The 17,969-nt window shown below is 33.5% G+C and overlaps 1 protein-coding gene across 3 annotated transcripts in view; it reads left to right on the top strand.

Moving 5' to 3' along the window:
• Positions 1-17,969, top strand: part of EML5 (EMAP like 5) — a 197,919-nt gene that overhangs the window by 139,140 nt on the left and 40,810 nt on the right. For 2 of the 3 annotated variants that reach the window (XM_044664992.1, XM_044664993.1), the window contains 4 exons: positions 9,177-9,255; positions 10,012-10,141; positions 11,067-11,165; positions 14,126-14,146. In XM_044664992.1, the coding sequence (XP_044520927.1) occupies positions 9,177-9,255; positions 10,012-10,141; positions 11,067-11,165; positions 14,126-14,146 (329 nt within the window). Of the gene's footprint in view, positions 1-5,385; positions 5,395-9,176; positions 9,256-10,011; positions 10,142-11,066; positions 11,166-14,125; positions 14,147-17,969 lie in introns of all 3 variants that reach the window. The other variant, XM_044664994.1, reaches the window with a different exon arrangement.

Raw genomic sequence — 17,969 nt, 5'->3', positions numbered from 1 at the left:
AATTATATCATAGAATTCAATGAAAAGTTTTTGGAAACCATACCATAATACTCATTTTGAAACATTAAAAAACTGTCATGTTTCTCACCAGTAGGGTGCTGTTTGGCTAACTTCATGGGGGGAAAAACCCTTCCAAAAAAGATCTATGTTTTATAACATAATTTGTTTTGAAAACTCATCAGATTAGTTAGAAGTTTCCCTAATCAACCTGCTACATACATAAATGAGAAATGGAACTGGTTTTTAAAGCTGAAAGGATCACATTGTTATTAGATCATAGATTTAGATCTGGAAAGAAAACATTCCAGACTACCAAGACAAGACCCCTCATTTTAAAGATAAGGAAATTAAGACCAAAAGAGGAAGTTATTTACTCAAGGTCTTGCAGGTAACAGATAAATAAAACTGAGGTTTAAATCCAGGTCTAATGATTCTGATTTGAACATTTTACTGTATAAATTAAGATATTATATGCTTTTATTGGTATTTCCTAAATCCATTATTTTTCTGAGTGACTTAGGCTTCTCCTTTCTTTGAACCAGTGACTACAGGGGAAAAAACCCAATTATAGTTGCATGGCTTCTGTCAGACATGAGCCCCAATTTCCTATTAGAAATTCTAAGGGACAGTTGGGTGGCTCATTGAATTGAGAGCAGACTAGAGACAGGAGGTCCTGGTTTAAATCTGGCCTCAGACACTTCCTATCTGTGTGACCCTGGGCAAGTTCCTTAATCACTCTTCTGCCTTGGAACCAATACACAGTATTGATTCTAAGTCAGAAGGTAAAAAAGAGCTTACAGTCAAATAGGGGAAGATTATACATATAGGAAAGTTATGTTCAAGCAAAAGATATTAGTCTATGAAGTCATAAGGTAGGTGAGTGGAATTATGGAGCAGTTTTTCATTCATTCAGTAAAAATTCATTAAATCTCTACTATCTGCCAGACACCATGCTAAGCATTGGAAATGAAAAAAAGAGACAAAAGAAAAACAAGGGGCTTACAGTCTAATGGGAGGGACAACATGCAAACATACCTGCAAAGCAAGTTATATATAGGATAAATAGGAAATAAGTAAAAGAGGGAAAGGGTTGAAATTAGGAAGGAATTCAAAAAGGCTTCCTTTGAGGGGTGAGATTTTAGTTGAGACTTAAAGGAAGCCAGGGAGGACGGTAGTTGGAAAAAAGGTGGGGAGAATGTTCCAGGTATGGGGGACAGCAAAAGAAAATGACCAGAGGGGGCAGCTGGGTAGCTCAGTGGATTGAGAGCCAGGCCTAGAGACGGGTGGTTCTGGGTTCAAATCCGGCCTCAGACACTTCCCAGCTGTGTGACCCTGGGCAAGTCACTTGACCCCCATTGCCTACCCTTACCACTCTTCCACCTATGTCAATACACAGAAGTTAAGGGTTTAAAATTTAAAAAAAAATGAAAAAGAAAATGACCAGAACTAAGATAGAGTGTCTTATTCCTGAAACAGTCAGGGGGCTAGTATCACTGGATGGAAGAGCAGGAGTAAGGTATTAGGAAATTGGAAAAGAAAGAGAGTTAGATTATAGAGGATTTTCTATCTCAGACAGCATTTTGTATAAAAGCAATTGGAAGCCACTGAAGTTAATTGAGTGGGACCAGGTTTTTTTTTCAGATTGCAGAGGTGAAATTGATAGGCCTTGCAGCAGATTGGATGTGGGGATGAAAAATAGTGAGGAATCCAGAGTGACTCCTAGATTGTGAGTCTTGGGGACTGGAAGGGTGATATCATCTAGGGAAAGTGGGAAATGGGAGTTAGAAGTAAAGGTAGACATATTGAGATGAAAGTATCTACTGGACATGCAGTGTGAGATGTCTGAAAGGCAGCTGGAGATGCAAGATTGGAAGTCAGCAGAAAGTTTGGAGCAGAAAAGGTAGATTTGAGAATTATCAGCAGAGAGATGGTAATTAAAGAGGTAATTAAATCCACGGGAGCTTAGATCACCAAGCAAAGTAGTATAGAGTAAAAAGAAAATAGAGCCCAGAACAGAATACTGAGGATCCCTACAATTTCTGAAGAAGGCAGATTCCTGGTCTGGCCCCAATACTGAGGATCCCTACAATTAGAGGGTGTGATCTGGAGGAAGATCCAGCAAAGAAAAGGAGGAGAGAGTAATCCCAAAAACCAAGAGAGAAAAAAGTTTCAAGGAGGAAACAATGACCAACAGTACTAAAAAGGGTAACCAGGGAGACTGTGTCATCTGGGTAAAGTCAGGTTTCAATAAAAGTTAGTAGATGGAAGCAGTCGAAGAGGAATAGATTAAAGATGAAGGGAAATTTGTTGCCTATGGAACAGGCATTTCAGAAAACAAAGTAGAAAGGCAGGGTTAAGTTATGAAACTTTAGGGTAAGACACTTTAGGGAGATGGGAATGAGGAATCACATGGGAGGGATTATGGAGTGGGATCTGAATGATGATCTACAGATCATTGTGCTTGGGATATGGAGGGTATAACCAGGTGTGAAAACATTCGTCACTGAATGGAGAATGCTACTCTCCTACCCTCAAAGGACCAGCACAGGAGGAGATAGGCCCAAAGTCCAAAGGAAGGTTACTTTACTTTGGAGGTTCTCTACATCCCAGTTGGAACATTGGGCTAACAGCAAAAGATGAAAAATTCCTTGTACTGATAAAAATGGAAGTGATTGCTTTCTGGAGAAGGCAGATTCCTGGTTTGGCCCCAAGCAGCCTTTCCTCAGGATACACACTGCATGAAGCAGGAGATGAAAAGGCTCAGAGCACTAGTACCATCTCAAGTCTTCTCACTCGAGGAGGCTTACTATGAGGTGGCTACAAGTAGTGGTAGATTATCTGTGGAGATGGGACATGGGTTTCTGGGAATGGTTGTGTGATTGTTGTTCTCCTAGCAAGAGGTAGAAGGAGTCGGGAGACTTTTGGGACAAAAATCCATTATTTGACAAAAACTGCTGGGAAAATTGGAAAACAATATGGGAGTGATTAGGTTTAGATCAACATCTCACACCCTACACCAAGATAAATTCAGAGTGGGTGAATGACTTAAATATAAAGAAGGAAACTATAAGAAAATTAGGCAAACACAGAATAATATACCTGTCAGATCTCTGGGAAAGGAAAGATTTTAAAACCAAGTAAGAGTTAGAAAAAATTACAAAATGTAAATAATTTCAATTACATTAAATTAAAAAGTTTTTTTACAAACAAAAAAATGCAACTAAAATCAGAAGGGTAACAACAAACTGGGAAAAAAATCTCTATAACAAAAAACTCTGACAAAGGTCTAATTACTCAAATATACAAGGAGCTAAATCAATTGTACAAAAAATCAAGCCATTCCCCAAATGATAAATGGGTAAGGGACATGAATAGGCAATTTTTGGATAAAGAAATCAAAACTATCAACCACATAAAAAAGTGTTTTAATCTCTAATAATTAGAGAAATGCAAATCAAAACAACTCTGAAGTATCACCTCACACCCAGCAGATTGGCTAAAATGACAGTAGGGGAGAGTAATGAAGGTTGGAGGGGATGTGGCAAAATTGGGGCATTAATGCATTGGTGGTGGAGTTGTGAATTGATCCAACCATTCTGAATTGCAATTTGGAACTATGCCTAAAGAGCGCTTAAAAGAATGCCTGCCCTTTGATCCAGCCATAGCTTTGCTGGGTTTGTACCCCAAAAAGATCATAGGGAAAAAGTCATGTACAAAAATATTTATAGCTGCACTCTTTGTGGTGGCAAAAAACTGGAAAACAAGGGCATGCCCTTCAATTGGGGAATGGCTGAACAAATTGTGGTATATGCTTGTTATGGAATACTATTGTGCTCAAAGGAATAATAAACTGGAGGAATTCCATGTGAACTGGAATGACCTCCAGGAATTGATGCAGAGTGAAAAGAGCAGAACCAGGAGAACATTATACACAGAGACTGATACACTGTGGTAAAATCGAATGTAATGGACTTCTGTACTAGCAGCAATGCAATGACCCAGGACAATTCTGAGGGATTTATGGAAAAGAACGCTACCCACATTCAGAGGAAGAACTATAGGTGTGGAAACACAGAAGAAAAACAACTGCTTGAACACATGGGTTGATGTGGGCACGATTAGGATGTAGACTCTTAATGACCACCCTAGAACAATTATCAGTAATATGGAAATAGGTCTTGATCAATGACACAGGAAGAAACCAGTGGAAATGTGTGTCGTCTACTGGGGGGGTGGGGATGGGGAGAACAAGAACATGAATCATGTAACCATGGAAAAAATTTTTCTAAAAAATTAAAAATTAAAAAAAAAAAGAATGAGTTGGGAGAAGGTATTTTAAGGCATGGCATAGATATAGCACTTGATCTAGATTCCCCCACCCCCAATGAAGAAAGCATGATCTCAGAGCACACAGTATAATAGGAAGAGGACTAGGGTTTGAGGCCACAGAAGAGCACAACCCCAGGACAAAAGCTAAAGGATGGATATTTTTGACACTTTGAAGGATTGTGGATTTCATTGGTGTGCATTCTCCTATCAACACAGATTACAAACCTCCACATCCTGTCATCTTGAGTAGGTTATACCACTCAATTATCCAATAATTTCTCAAAAGATTTCTATCACATATTAGAAATATTTCTCATTTTCTTTTAGTATCTTGATACTTTGATAATTTTTCTTACTTTGTCTCTACTTCTAGTCATACATACTTACTTTCATAATGGCCTTAGGGCCACTTTTTTACATGAAAGTCATCATTGGTAACACTTTAATATACTTGATGTCCACCACACATCTTTCTACTCAGAGTGGGAATGTTTGCACATTTAAATTTTTTGAGGTTATGGTGTTCCAGGATTCAAAAGCAGATAGCATACCTGTGAGTATATTGGAGTTAAAATGATAGGTTTTCTATAAGGAGGGATAGACTTGAAAATTCCATTTAAAATTGATATAATGCATAAAACAGAAAAAAAGGGTGATAAACTGAGTTTACAACATAAAACCTAGAGAGACAGTATGATGATGTAAAAAGAATACCAAGTTCAGAATTAAAGGACCTGGGTTTGAATTCTGGCTCTACTATTGACTGACCACTTAAGCAGGTTAAATTACTTTGCTGGATCTTAGTTCCTTCATCTGTAACTTGAGGAAGTAACACTCTCCTAGACTCTTCCAGTTCTAAATCTATGATCCTGTATTTTTCTTATTTCCTCTTTTAATTTCTATCACAATTAATGGAATAATTTAAGCCTCTTACAGAAGGCATAAGCTAAAGAGAGGGGTGAAAATCCTTTTGTTACATGTAAAATAAAAACATTTTACTAATAATTAATATGCAAAATTGTAATCTTTTTCTTTTTTTTATCTGCTGCTGAAAAGGGGTTCCAGGTAATCCTTCTCTTTTACTATATTCATAGTTCCTCATTTTACATTTCATTCTTTTCCATCTTCGTCATTAATGAGCTATCTGTGACTATATGACCTTCAGTTGTTTTGTTTTGTTTTTAATTTTGTTTTAGGGCTAAAGTTTCACTGAAATAAAGTTTTATTTATCACATTTTTTACTATGGCATTTATTATTTTTGATTTTTAGAGAAATACATTGGAATAACAGCTTAGTCTAGTACTTGGCTGGCAGACTTCCTCTACATACAAATAATTCCATTTGGCAAAGCAATAATTATCTGGAAGAGGCTAAAAAATGAATACATTTAACACTTCTTTTCAGTGTTTAGACACATTGATGAAGCTAAGTGGAAAAATTTTTATTACCCTAACTCTTCGGTAAATAAAAGATATCAAGTATTTATAGTTTTTGATATAGTATTCATTTTTAAGTTAAATTTGACACTTTGAAAGATTGTGGATTTCATTGGTGTGCATTCTCCTACCAACACAAATTACAAACCTTTTTTTTTCAAAAGTTTGTCTTGCCTAGACCATTCATTTCAAAAGATTATTTAACATTAATTTTTTATGCACAAGCCTGTCAGTTGCTGCTTACTTACTAAGGTCAGCTAAAATTTGCACTCCTTGAAATTTATTTCAAATAATTTGTTGAGATTTTTCAGAGAAAATAAGTGTTCAAAATTTATGGAGTTAATCATTTAATTTTTATTATAAGTTGATAAATATATATATGTGTGTGTGTATGTGTGTGTGTGTGTGTATACTGGTATTGATTTCCTCAAACAACTCTTTAAGCTATTTGTTTTACTAGAAAACATTGCATCAAATGGAAGATTACTAAAAACAAGTTATTAATGTATAATTGCTTCTTATACACTATAATGGAAAAATGAAGAGAAATATTAGGTATTAATAAGGAATAAAATTTAGTTACCCTGTTAAAATTGAAATCACAGCAGAATTAATAAAGGAAGTAGCTCTTTCTTTCATTTTCTAAGGCAAACACATATCTTCTCCAGCAAGAATATTTTTAAATATAGCATATCCTGTTCAATCATTTTTCATTCATGGTCATTTAAAGAATGCCAAGAAGATTCTTATTTAAGTGTCTTCGTTTTTTGCAAAATAAAAATTGGTATGATAAGTTGAAAATATGGATTTGCTTTTTTTAATTCTTGACATAGTCTCATAATTCTAATTATTTCAGAGATTAGCCTCTGAAAAGCCTTTCATGTTTTTATACATTTTGTACATGCTTCTTCTGAGCATATCATATGTGTAAATGCATATTTATTAGATATTACACATGCCCACATAAAATTCTTGGCATACATTTTTCAATATTCAGCTCATAAAAACATTTTAAACATTTCTTCATATTCATATCAGCTGTTTTGTGATGATAACTTATATCTCATGTGGTTGCTCCATTTCAGTATATTAAATCCAACTTTTCACCTGATACGTGAAAATGATATTGATGTTTTTATTGCATTTGCTTCATCTACTTGGATTTTAGACTATAGATTATAGATTTTAAACTATCTTGAATAATGATTACTAGGGAAAGAAAAACTCATTTTTTTCATGCTGTTTATGTAAAAAAGTAAAGAATCTTAAATAAGCTCCAATAAACTCAAGAAAAGTTCATCATATGAAATGTTTCTCCTCCCTGAGAATAAGTAACTTGAATAATATGGACTCACTATCCCAACAAATATTTTACAAACAGGATTCATAGCGAGTACTAATTAGTTGTAGGTGGAGATATCGTCCCCATTGATAACTTCTGCTCTTGACTGCCAGTTTCTTTGCAGAGCGATAGGTTTGAAAATCTTGGTCCAGATTACATCTTTTATATTACCTTCCTTCCTCAAACACTCTGAATAATGTTAATTGATGTTGTATACCTTCTTCCTAGATCTATTGTGGTATAGTTTTCTGCAATGGATTTGGATAAAAAATGAACTTTAAAAATATTTTAAATACTTATATCCTTGTAATACTGACATCAGTACTTGCATCAGTATTCTATTGTATGATTTAAAAGTGCTATATGAGTTCCTTCTCTCATAGCCAGAGTATAGTAAAAATAATTTTGACTGCTCAGTAAATCATTTAACCTTCTTCTTAGAGTCTAAGATTCCTTACTTAGTGGCATATATAGAATTAATGAATCTACACATCTGATTGATTGTCATATAATAAAATTCTTGAATTTGTTCACACTATGTTAAAAATTGATTCATAAGGTAAACTGGCATTCAAGGTTGTAAAGATAAAGAAGAAAATAACTAGAAATTTATTGTTAATGTTGGAGTGGAAAAAATAGGAGACTCTGTTGACTTAGTGATAGGGAGAAAAAATTCAAAAAAAGCCCTTTGCAGCCCATGAAGCATGAAAATTCACAAAATTTTGGTCAAATTTTGAAATGTTGGAAATTATTCATATATTAGGAATTCCTCAGGAAAGATTATGTTATTGGAAAATTTTTTAATCTTAAGGACCTTAAAGGTCCTTCTTGGTTAAAAATGTTTGATTATATAATTTTAGAAAGCAGGCTTTTGTTCATAAAGTGAGGAAAAACGAGTCTGAGAATGTCAACAACCTCCTATACCATATATACTCATTTCACTGGGCTATTGGTGCCTGGTAAATAGTTTAGCAATTCGGTTGCTACACCCAAAAGTTTGTACTATTACTTTCCCAGTTCCTAATGGGTATCCTTTTGCCTTTCTTAGTTCTAATTTGGTATCAGGGACATAAAGAATTATGAAGATTTAGTTACCATATTTACTACAACGACATGATTTCCTATCCCTACCTTCTTTATATGCTCCCTTCTTTCATGCCCTAATAGTGTATCACAGAAAAGGAAATAACATTGGATTGAGCCAAAAATTCATAAACTTCTCCCAGTTTGACCACTGGCTTATGCGAAAATGAGCAAGTCACTTGACCTACTTAGATTTGTTTCTCAGGTTGTAAAATTGGAAATATCCTATTCCTATATACCTCAGAAGGATGTTACGAGGATTCATTAGTTTTAAAATCCAAACAAATCCTTTTAAATCCTTAAAATTAGGATATAGAAATTTAGTAAGTGGTAGTATTTATTATGTGGTATATTAAAAGACATTGTTAAGGTAGATTGGTTTATATATGGCTTTTTCTTACTCTTAACTGTTTCATACTACTAGTTTTCTATAATTGCATTACTATCCAGGATATAGTGAGCATAAAAAAATCTATCCTTAAGGAGTTTACAGTCCTTAAATTATAGATTATAATTCCCATTCACTTTTTACTTAGGGACAAAAGGACTAATGATCAACCTTAAAATATGAGAAATGTAGACATAAATTAGAATCTGTTTAAGAAAACTAAAACCACAACCACATATTACCGTACTTTAATAATAGTTGTAGATTACTATTTGATATTTTTATAATTTACAAGCCAATTTCCTCAAAACAGTCCTCTGAGGTAAATAGCGCAAACATTTCTTTTACAGATGAGGAAACTGAGTCTCAAGTTGTGATTTCCCTATAATTTCATAGCTAGTGTGTACCAGAGCTGGAACTCATAACCAAGTCTCCTTATACCAATCCAGTGTTCATAAAAGTTTTAATATTAAAAGAGTGAGTACAGTTTAATTTAACAGTTTTCTCTTTTCAGAGAATAGATTAGAAGTTTAAAAAAAACAAAAACACAGAATGGGTGACAGATCGCCTTTTCTTATTCACAGTTCTCTATTTCAGACCACCAGTTAGTAGGGCATTACCACAGCCTGAAAAACTTCAGACAAATAATGTTGGCAAAAAAAAGAGACCTATTGAGGTAAGGAAAATTTCATTTGTTATTAGTTTTTACTTGCTTTAATATGTTAATCAAAACTGAGCTTTTGTGCTCTTTTCTTCACAGATTCTCTGTTAATTTTTTTAGCCCCTTTCTAAACAGTCTCAAATGGGACCAAATTACAAAGAATGTCAAGACTCCAATTTGGCATTTATATTAATGTAAAATGATATATATTCTTCATGAAATTAAAAATGGATTACATTTGATTTGAAATTTTATAGTTATAGTTGCTGAGTATAACTTATCAGTTCACTAAAAGATTTCTTATATTTAGATGCATGGAATACTTTGTCATAAAGAATATTAAAATGCTCAACAATAATAAAGAAAACTTTAGAACACACATCAAATACTTATTTTTTCCAATCTGATTCTTCAATAGTTCCTTTTTTGATGACAATTCCTTGAACAAGAAGATATATTTTCTGTGTTTTTCTATGTTAGAATTTTGTTTTTAAGTCCATACAGTATATTTATTAAGCATTGAAAAGGATCTCTAGAAAATCTTACTTTCCTTTAATTAATAGAAAAAAAATTTGTGTGCAGAAGTATGCCTAGAATTAGGAAATCGGGCATCACTCTAATTTTGTGATTCTGTCTTAGAAACACTACACTTAAAAATATACACAATATAAAATTTAGCTTTAATGAAGTACACTAATATCTATAGAACAAAACTGTGGAAAAATATATTAAAGGATTTTAAATTAATAATAATATTCTTATTCTTGATAGGACCTTGTATTGGAACTTGTTTTGGGATATCGAGGCAGAGATTGCAGAAACAATATTCACTATTTGAATGATGGTGATGATATAATTTACCACACTGCATCTGTTGGGATCTTACACAATGTGGCAACAGGTTAGAAAAACTGCCTTCCTTTAAAAAAAATTGAATTGTAAAAACAGTGTATTCAAGTACTATGTGCAACTTTTTTAAGAGAAAGGGCCAAGGTTCAAGAGCCAAAAAGCCAAGGAGAAGGTCAGGCTGTGAAAAACAACAACAAAGCAATGTATCTATCTTATTCCCGTTATAATTTATTATATGGCTGAAAATTAAAGAAAATAATTTGTTAAATGCATAATCTAGCTTTTTGGGGAGTAGTAGAAAATTGAATTAGATATTTGTAAAGCACTTTTTAAACATTAAAGTGACATGTAAATGCTGTTCTTTTTTTCTCCCCTTTTCTAATTCTAAATTTTACAAAACCAAATAAAACATCCAACAAACTGTTATGTTCATACAAATTAAGTCTTTTGTGTTTTCATCTTTCAGTTCATTCTCTGGATGTTGCATTTAACATTATTAAATAATTAAATCACCCAAACCATCATTTGATTAATGAGTAAACATATTTATACATGTATTTCCTTGCTTTCCTCCTAATATTTTTCACTATGAAACAGAAAGGGAGAAAATTATGTAAACATTTTGATTTGTGCCTTCAACAATTCAAAATTTGTACCTTCAACCTCTAGACAGAGGTATTAAACTCAGAGCATAGACCACATGCACAGTTCAATCTCTCCAGTGCACTGCCTAAATCAGATTAAAATGTAATTGGGAACTGTTTAACAAAGTAAATTTACATACAGCACAATATAAATAATGTTGATTTGTGGTTTTTTTAAGCCAGGGCATTGCCTGCAAGGATCCATTTCTATTTGAGGTTAACACAATTATTTTAGAAGTAACGTTTACTTTTTTACTTAAATGTTTTTGAACTCTTATTCTTAAAATATATCATGGCAGGAAATGGTGAATTAATATATATTCTTAATTTTAGGCTCTCAGAGTTTTTATCAGGAACATAACGATGATATTCTATGCCTCACTGTAAATCAGCACCCCAAATTTATCAACGTAGTGGCAACTGGCCAAGTAGGTATGTTTGTAATTTTAAAAAAGAAAAATAATGGATACATAATGGAAATATTGAGCTTGCATGACATTTTTATGGGAAAAAATTTGGGATTTATGTATATTAGTTATCTTTGTTCCATTTTTTTTGTTGTTCTGGTTATGGCAATTCTACTAAAATGAAATTTCAAGAGAAAAAGCTAACCATTTTCCTGAATTTGTGTCCTGGACACTACTATAGCAGCTTTGGTCTTAGCTGTAACATCTTCATCTTGACCTCCCTTTTTGACGACATAGTTATATTATCCTCATATCATCTTGAAGGAAGAGATACTTTAAAGACCTTATCTTAATACATGAATATAATTTAGCATAGAGATGGATGACAAGCCTAAGAACTCATTTACCTGGTTGCATAGGCTATAGAGCTGACCACAAATACAAATTTAAAATTGTAAGATCTTTCTTATGTTGATAACCACTTCTATTATTTACCTCCCTTGATTATAGATGTTTGCTATGAAAGGATAAAGGAGGGACATGGTCTACCTTCCTTATAGTTGTTTTGATGAACAAATGAAGCAAGATATGTGAAAAGTATATAACATAACATAAATTTACAGTCCTTTTATTATTATTGGCATTAACAACATATGAGTCAAATACATATTGTACAACATTTCATCCAAGCTATTGTCCTGAAACATTTGTTTCTGTCATAAAGAATGGAAGTTTCTAAATTGTTTATTATTGCCTGGTAATAAGACATTCCCAGGTGATTTTTACATACTATATCTTATACCATTTCTTAATCTCTTTAATCGAGGAGATGTTAAAAGAAGTAGAAAATTTGAAGTACAGTAATGCAAAGGAATTTCAAAGCATTTGTCTTGAATTGTAGAATTTAGAGCAGGAAAGGACCTTAGCAAATACACAATTTCTAAGATGAGGCTAAGAAAGCAGTCACTTGCCAAAGGATAAATAGCAAATAGCAGAACCTAAGTCTAGCACCTAGGTTTTTGTGAATGCTTTTCCACTATAAGATGTGGTTACAGATATTGAATGTCCTCAAAAAAAAAGAATAAAACATGCCTATTTATTTGATTGCTTTAAGCCTTTCTCTACACAGAAATAGTATTCAGTTTTTATTTTATTTGCTCCTAATCCCCTTTTCTTCAACTTTATTATAAATGCACACCCTGGATAGAAAGATTCTCCTAAATATTAATACATTGGATACACACTCTTGTTGTTAAAATGAGTTTCTTTTAAAAAGAGATTTATAAGCAACAAACAACTTGAAGTCAGCAGTTTTAAAATAAAGGGGTGGGTGGGGGGAACTAGATAGCTCAATGGATTGAGAGACTGGAGGTCCTAGGTTCTAAACTGACCTCAGATGCTTCCTAGCTGTATGACCCTGGGCAAGTCACTTAACCCCCATTTCCTATCCCTTACTGCTAAATAAAATAAAGGGGGAAAATTTAAGAGGGGAAATAATAAGAAGAAAAGAGAGGTGAGAGAAGAGAGACAAAACAATTGATTCAAAATAGCCATTGAACCTGACGAAAATAGTCAAGAACAAGCCCTTTTTACTCATGAGGTTTTGTTCATTATCTCTCTTCTCTAACTTTTTTTTTTCATGTTTGGTTCTTTTACTATTTTGAACCTTTTGTCTTGGTTCTGAGACCTTAGGCTCTAGTCAAGAATTTTTTAAAATACTATATCTAAAGAAGCAAAATGATCAGAATCCTTGAGCACTAATCAAGATTTTTTAAAAATATTATCTCTAAAGAAGCAAAATGATCAGCCATGGTCATTGTGATCAAAATAGCCATTTTTTAGTTGATATGATTTCATTTGTTGAGGAACTCTTGGTGACAAGATTCCCTCAAACAATGTAGATTAGTAACTTTGTTTATTTGTACCTTTTAAGAGTTACTGTGGGCATTGATATATTTTGCAACTTGCAATGGGCCTGATAGCCAATTTGTATCAGAGGCAGGATTTGAACCCAGTTCTCTATCCCTAGTACCACAATTTATCTCGCTAGATCACCAATATTTGTGACTAGTGTGAACCAATTCACTATAGCTTTGGCCATACTAACTATAAAAAAGTTTGCAAAGATTACTGAAATAATTGGATTGCCTTCAGTTGAATTGACTATGATGACTCTCAGAGATCCTTGAAATCTCTTGATTGTTTACCTAAAAAAAAAGTCATACAGATCAGCTAATAACTTTCCCTTTGTGTATTTCTCTTGCCTTGGCCTTCAATTAAGATAGCACATTATAATTTCTGTAATTCCTACAGAAAGAGCTCATTAAAGCAAATAAAATTTTCTCTTTTTAAAATAACATGCAAAAATACAGCATTATATTAAGTATATAACTCCCCCTAGAATATTCCTACAACTTTTACTTCCATGTTGGGCACTAGTTAATACCTTTATTACTTCTTACCTATAGACTATTTTAAGAGTTTCTTTGTTGGTCTCCCTGCCTTGTCTTTCTCCTTTTCAATCTATCCTACACATAACTATCAAAATTAATTTTCCTAAAGCTCAGGAATAGGCCATATCACTCCATATCACTTCTGTTGGCTCCCTATATGCATAATTATAAATACAAGAGTATAAATACATAATTTAATAAATATATAAATTAAACACTGTGTGCTCAGAAATTCCAATGGGTTATTCAATAAAAAAAATAGGACTCAATTGCTATATCTGAAATGTGGTGTGGCTTTTTTCTAATACCCAAAAGAAAATTATTTCCCAGATTTAGCTCATCTAATTTATCTTGGGCTATGATATAGTAAAATTCCTACTTATTGTTTAATTTTTAAAGCAGTACTACTGGTATTGTTAAATTATAAGATGACATAAAAGTTAGTGTTGATGAATCAGTTTTTGAAATTTTTGTTCTTTATCATTTGTCTTATTTATGATCTAATGATTTTTCTGCTGCTTTTCCATTACAGGAGACTCAGCAGACATGTCAGGTAAGGGAAATTAAATTCTCAGATTATTCAGATTAAAATAGGTTATTAAAGTAGAGATAGTTCAAAATTGTATAAAGTTAAGCTCTTATTAAGTATTTACTATGTGCTAGGCACTCTACCAGGTAGTGGGAATATCAAGACAAAAATGAAAATAGTCTGTGCCCTCCTTAAGGAGCTAACCTTCTATTGAGACAAAGAAACATTTATGGAAATAAATAAATACAAAATATATAAAAAATTAACTTTGGCGCATGGGTCGGGGTGGACATGATTGAGGGTGTGGACTCGAAACTACCACACCAATGCAACTACCAACAATTTGGAAATTGGTCTTGATCAAGGACACATGACAAAACTAGTGGAAATGTGCATCGGCCATGGGTGGGGGGAGTGCGGGGGGGCGAAGGGGAAAGGAGGAGCATGAATCATGTAACCATGTTAAAAATGAATGTTAATGTTTGAAAAAAAATTAACTTTGGAAAAAGAACTATGGGGATCAGGAAAGGCTTCCTATTCACCTCTGAATGAAGGGATTCCAAGAAACTAAGTTGAGGAAAGAGCATTCCAACCTTGGGAGGCACAGCCTAGGCAAAGGCACAAAAGTGGGAGATGAAATTTAATGGAATATGCTGAAGACAGCAAGTAGGCCAGTTTAGTGAGAATACATTGCAGGTAACCTGTGAGTAGGAAGTAATTTGGGATACATTTAGAACTAGATTGTGAAGGGTTTAAAATGTCAAACTATATTTTTATCTGAAGCAGCAGGGGAACACTGAAACTTTTGAGCAAGAGTGACATGGTCAAACTGATGCTTTAGGAATATCAGTTTGGCAGATGTTGGAGGAGTATTTGAAAAGGGGTAGTAAAGACTAGAGAGAGTCAGGTCATGGGTTAATAGGCTATATAACAATTTAGCTTAGGTAGCTAGTGATGACAGATACAGAGAGGAACACTGATCATCATCTTTTACATAGACTGTTGGGTGAGAATTTACCAAATAATTTGACCACAGAATACTTTTAAGCTTGAAATATATGTGGAATCCAAAAATTCTATTTGCAGTGAGGGGAAAAAATACCCTTGGATCAAAGAAGAAATTTGATCAGTTTTAAAATATATGAAGTGGGGCCTGTTTCCACACTGATTCGTTGGTATATTTAAGTATAGAGTTGGATAGTCATAGGGTATATAAAAATTTCCAGTTATTAAAATTACCAGTATATCACTTTTTAAAAGTCCTTATATTGAGCTGAAATGATACAGTCTGAGTGAGTACCATTTCACATCCATCATATTGGCATAAATGACCAAAGGAGGGAAATGGCAATTGTTGGAAACACTGTTGAGGACAGAAACACTAAAACTGCATTGTGGAAAGTCAATTGGAACTATTCCCCAAAAGTCACTGTATTGTTCATACCTTTTACCTGGTAATACCACTTCAGACAGAAGTAAGACCACCTCAGCTAGACAGATGGTAAGGTCTATTGTGTACAAAAACATTTATAGCCTTTGTAGCAAAGGACTAAAAACTAAGTATATACTCATCAGTCAGGAAATAGCTGGTTGGGAAATTGGGCTGAATAGCTATGTATAGAATATCATTATGATACAAAATGATGTGTTTGATGGATTCAGGAAAACACTAAAGTTATAAATTGGTGCAAAGCTAAGTGAGCAAAAATCAATTTGTATACAATCACTACAAAAATGTACAGAAACTAACTTTGAAAGACTACAGGACTGTGATCAATGCCGGTTGTGACCACCTCTTAGCATAAAGACAGTGGACTATAGGTTATGAATTAGACATACATTGTTAGACACTGACGATAGATGTGTTTTATTTGACTGCATTAATTTGTTACAGTTTGTGGGGAGAAAGTGGAAGAGTTAGTGAGTAGTGATATGAATTTCTTTTGAAGAGCAACGAGTCATTTTTAAAAATAGAATAGAGAGGGGACAGCTGGGCGGCTCAGTAGATTGAGAGCCAGGCCTAGAAATGAGAGGTCCTAAATTCAAATCTGGCCTCAGACACTTCTTAGCTGTGTGATCTTAGGCAACTCACTTAACAGCCCCATTGCCCGGCCCTTACTACTCTTCTGCCTTGGAGCCAATACACAGTATTAATTCCAAGATGGAAGGTGAAAGTTTAAAAAAAAAAAAAAACAGAGCAGAAGGAAGTTCAGCAGAGGACACAGGCAAGCAAGGAAGGGTTATGACCAGGTTGAATTTAATACGCACTTTTAAAATGCTGTATATAATAGAAATTAACAGTTTCATGTAAAATTCCTCTTTTCTTATATTTGTATTTTGAAATGTTTATGTTTGTTAAATTCATAATAAAAAGAAAATAATTTTATAAGATGGCTCTTTTTCCCCTTATATTTATAATTTAGCAAGTAGGTTTAATCAATTTTTTTAGTCAATAAACCTTCATAAAGTATCTACTATGTTCTAGAACAGTGATGGGCAAACTTTTTAAAGAGGGGGCCAAAGGAAAGGAAATGCTATCTGTCCTTCTGTTTCTAAGGCAACCCTTTCCAAGTTTCATTGTATTGTATCCTACTCATTGTATTCGTCAGATTAGGAATGATGTCACACAGCAGGATAGAACATTTCAGGGGTCTGCATCTAGCCCACGGGCTGAAGTTTACCCATCACTGATCTAGAGTCTTTGCTAAGTGCTAGGAATGCCATGAGAGGCAAAAAGACAGTCCTTTCTCTTAAAGGACTCACAGTTTAATGGGAAAACCATGTAAATGTCTATGTACAGACAAGATACAGACATATAGCATAAGTTGAAGATAATCAGCAGAAAGCATTACAACCTTAATTTTAAACCTTAATGGTTTAAAAAAATCAGGCTAAAATTGCGATATCGTCATGACTTATCTGGGAGGCTGCCATTTAAAAATTTTAAGTAAATCTCTGATATGAGATATAATTTCTCTATTTAATAAAAAATACAAATTAAATATACCAATAATTTGATGTTACTGATATTTTGGGTAAACATAAGTTTTCTCTAATTGTATATAATTTTGAATTTTGTAGCAATTTTAGCTGAACAATTTTAATGCCATGTTTCTTAAATTAATTTTTACATTTTACTAATATATGGAATCCTGTGAAATATATATTTACATATTCAAAAATACTTGTGTTATGATTACTGCTAAATCATCATGGCATAGAAAATATAGGGTTAAAGCCTTAAAGACAGGAAGACTTGGATTCAAGTCCTGCCTTCAATGTGACAACTGTGTCAACTGTGACAAATAAACAGATCTCATTAGTACCCCAGACAGCTTTCTAATACTTTATAGGTGGGGTTCCCAGTACCATGTAAATCACAGATCTATTTCCTCCTTCCAACCTCCAAAAAAGATTATTACTGGATAAATTATATAGTGATAACCTGTTGGCATATTTAAATTTTGAACCTTTTCTATCTTAAATTATGTATTGATTTTATGTTGCTTTAGATTTTTCCTTTCTAGTCAAAGGTTTATGAACTAAGTAATAGAAACGGAGGAGGGAGAGAACAGGGATAAAAAACCAAAACTAGTATTTCACTGATAAAGGGAACTCTGAGATGATATTCAATTTACTGATGTACTGAGCACCATCTTTACAGCTTACGGTTTTAGAGAGTTACTTGTGGCACTGAGAGGTTAAATCACCCAGCCAGTATATGTCAGGAACAGAACATAGATCCATTTGTTACTAATTCTAAATTCAGCTTGCTATCCTTTATACTCTGCTGCCTTATAATAATTAACGACTATATGCAAGTACCCTCTAGATAATTGTACAATAA

The sequence above is a fragment of the Gracilinanus agilis genome, chromosome 2 (assembly GCF_016433145.1).
Source record: "Gracilinanus agilis isolate LMUSP501 chromosome 2, AgileGrace, whole genome shotgun sequence".
NCBI classification, from domain to species: domain Eukaryota; kingdom Metazoa; phylum Chordata; class Mammalia; order Didelphimorphia; family Didelphidae; genus Gracilinanus; species Gracilinanus agilis.
Note: the sequence above shows the minus strand (reverse complement) of the source record. Positions and strands in the feature narration are given on the sequence as shown.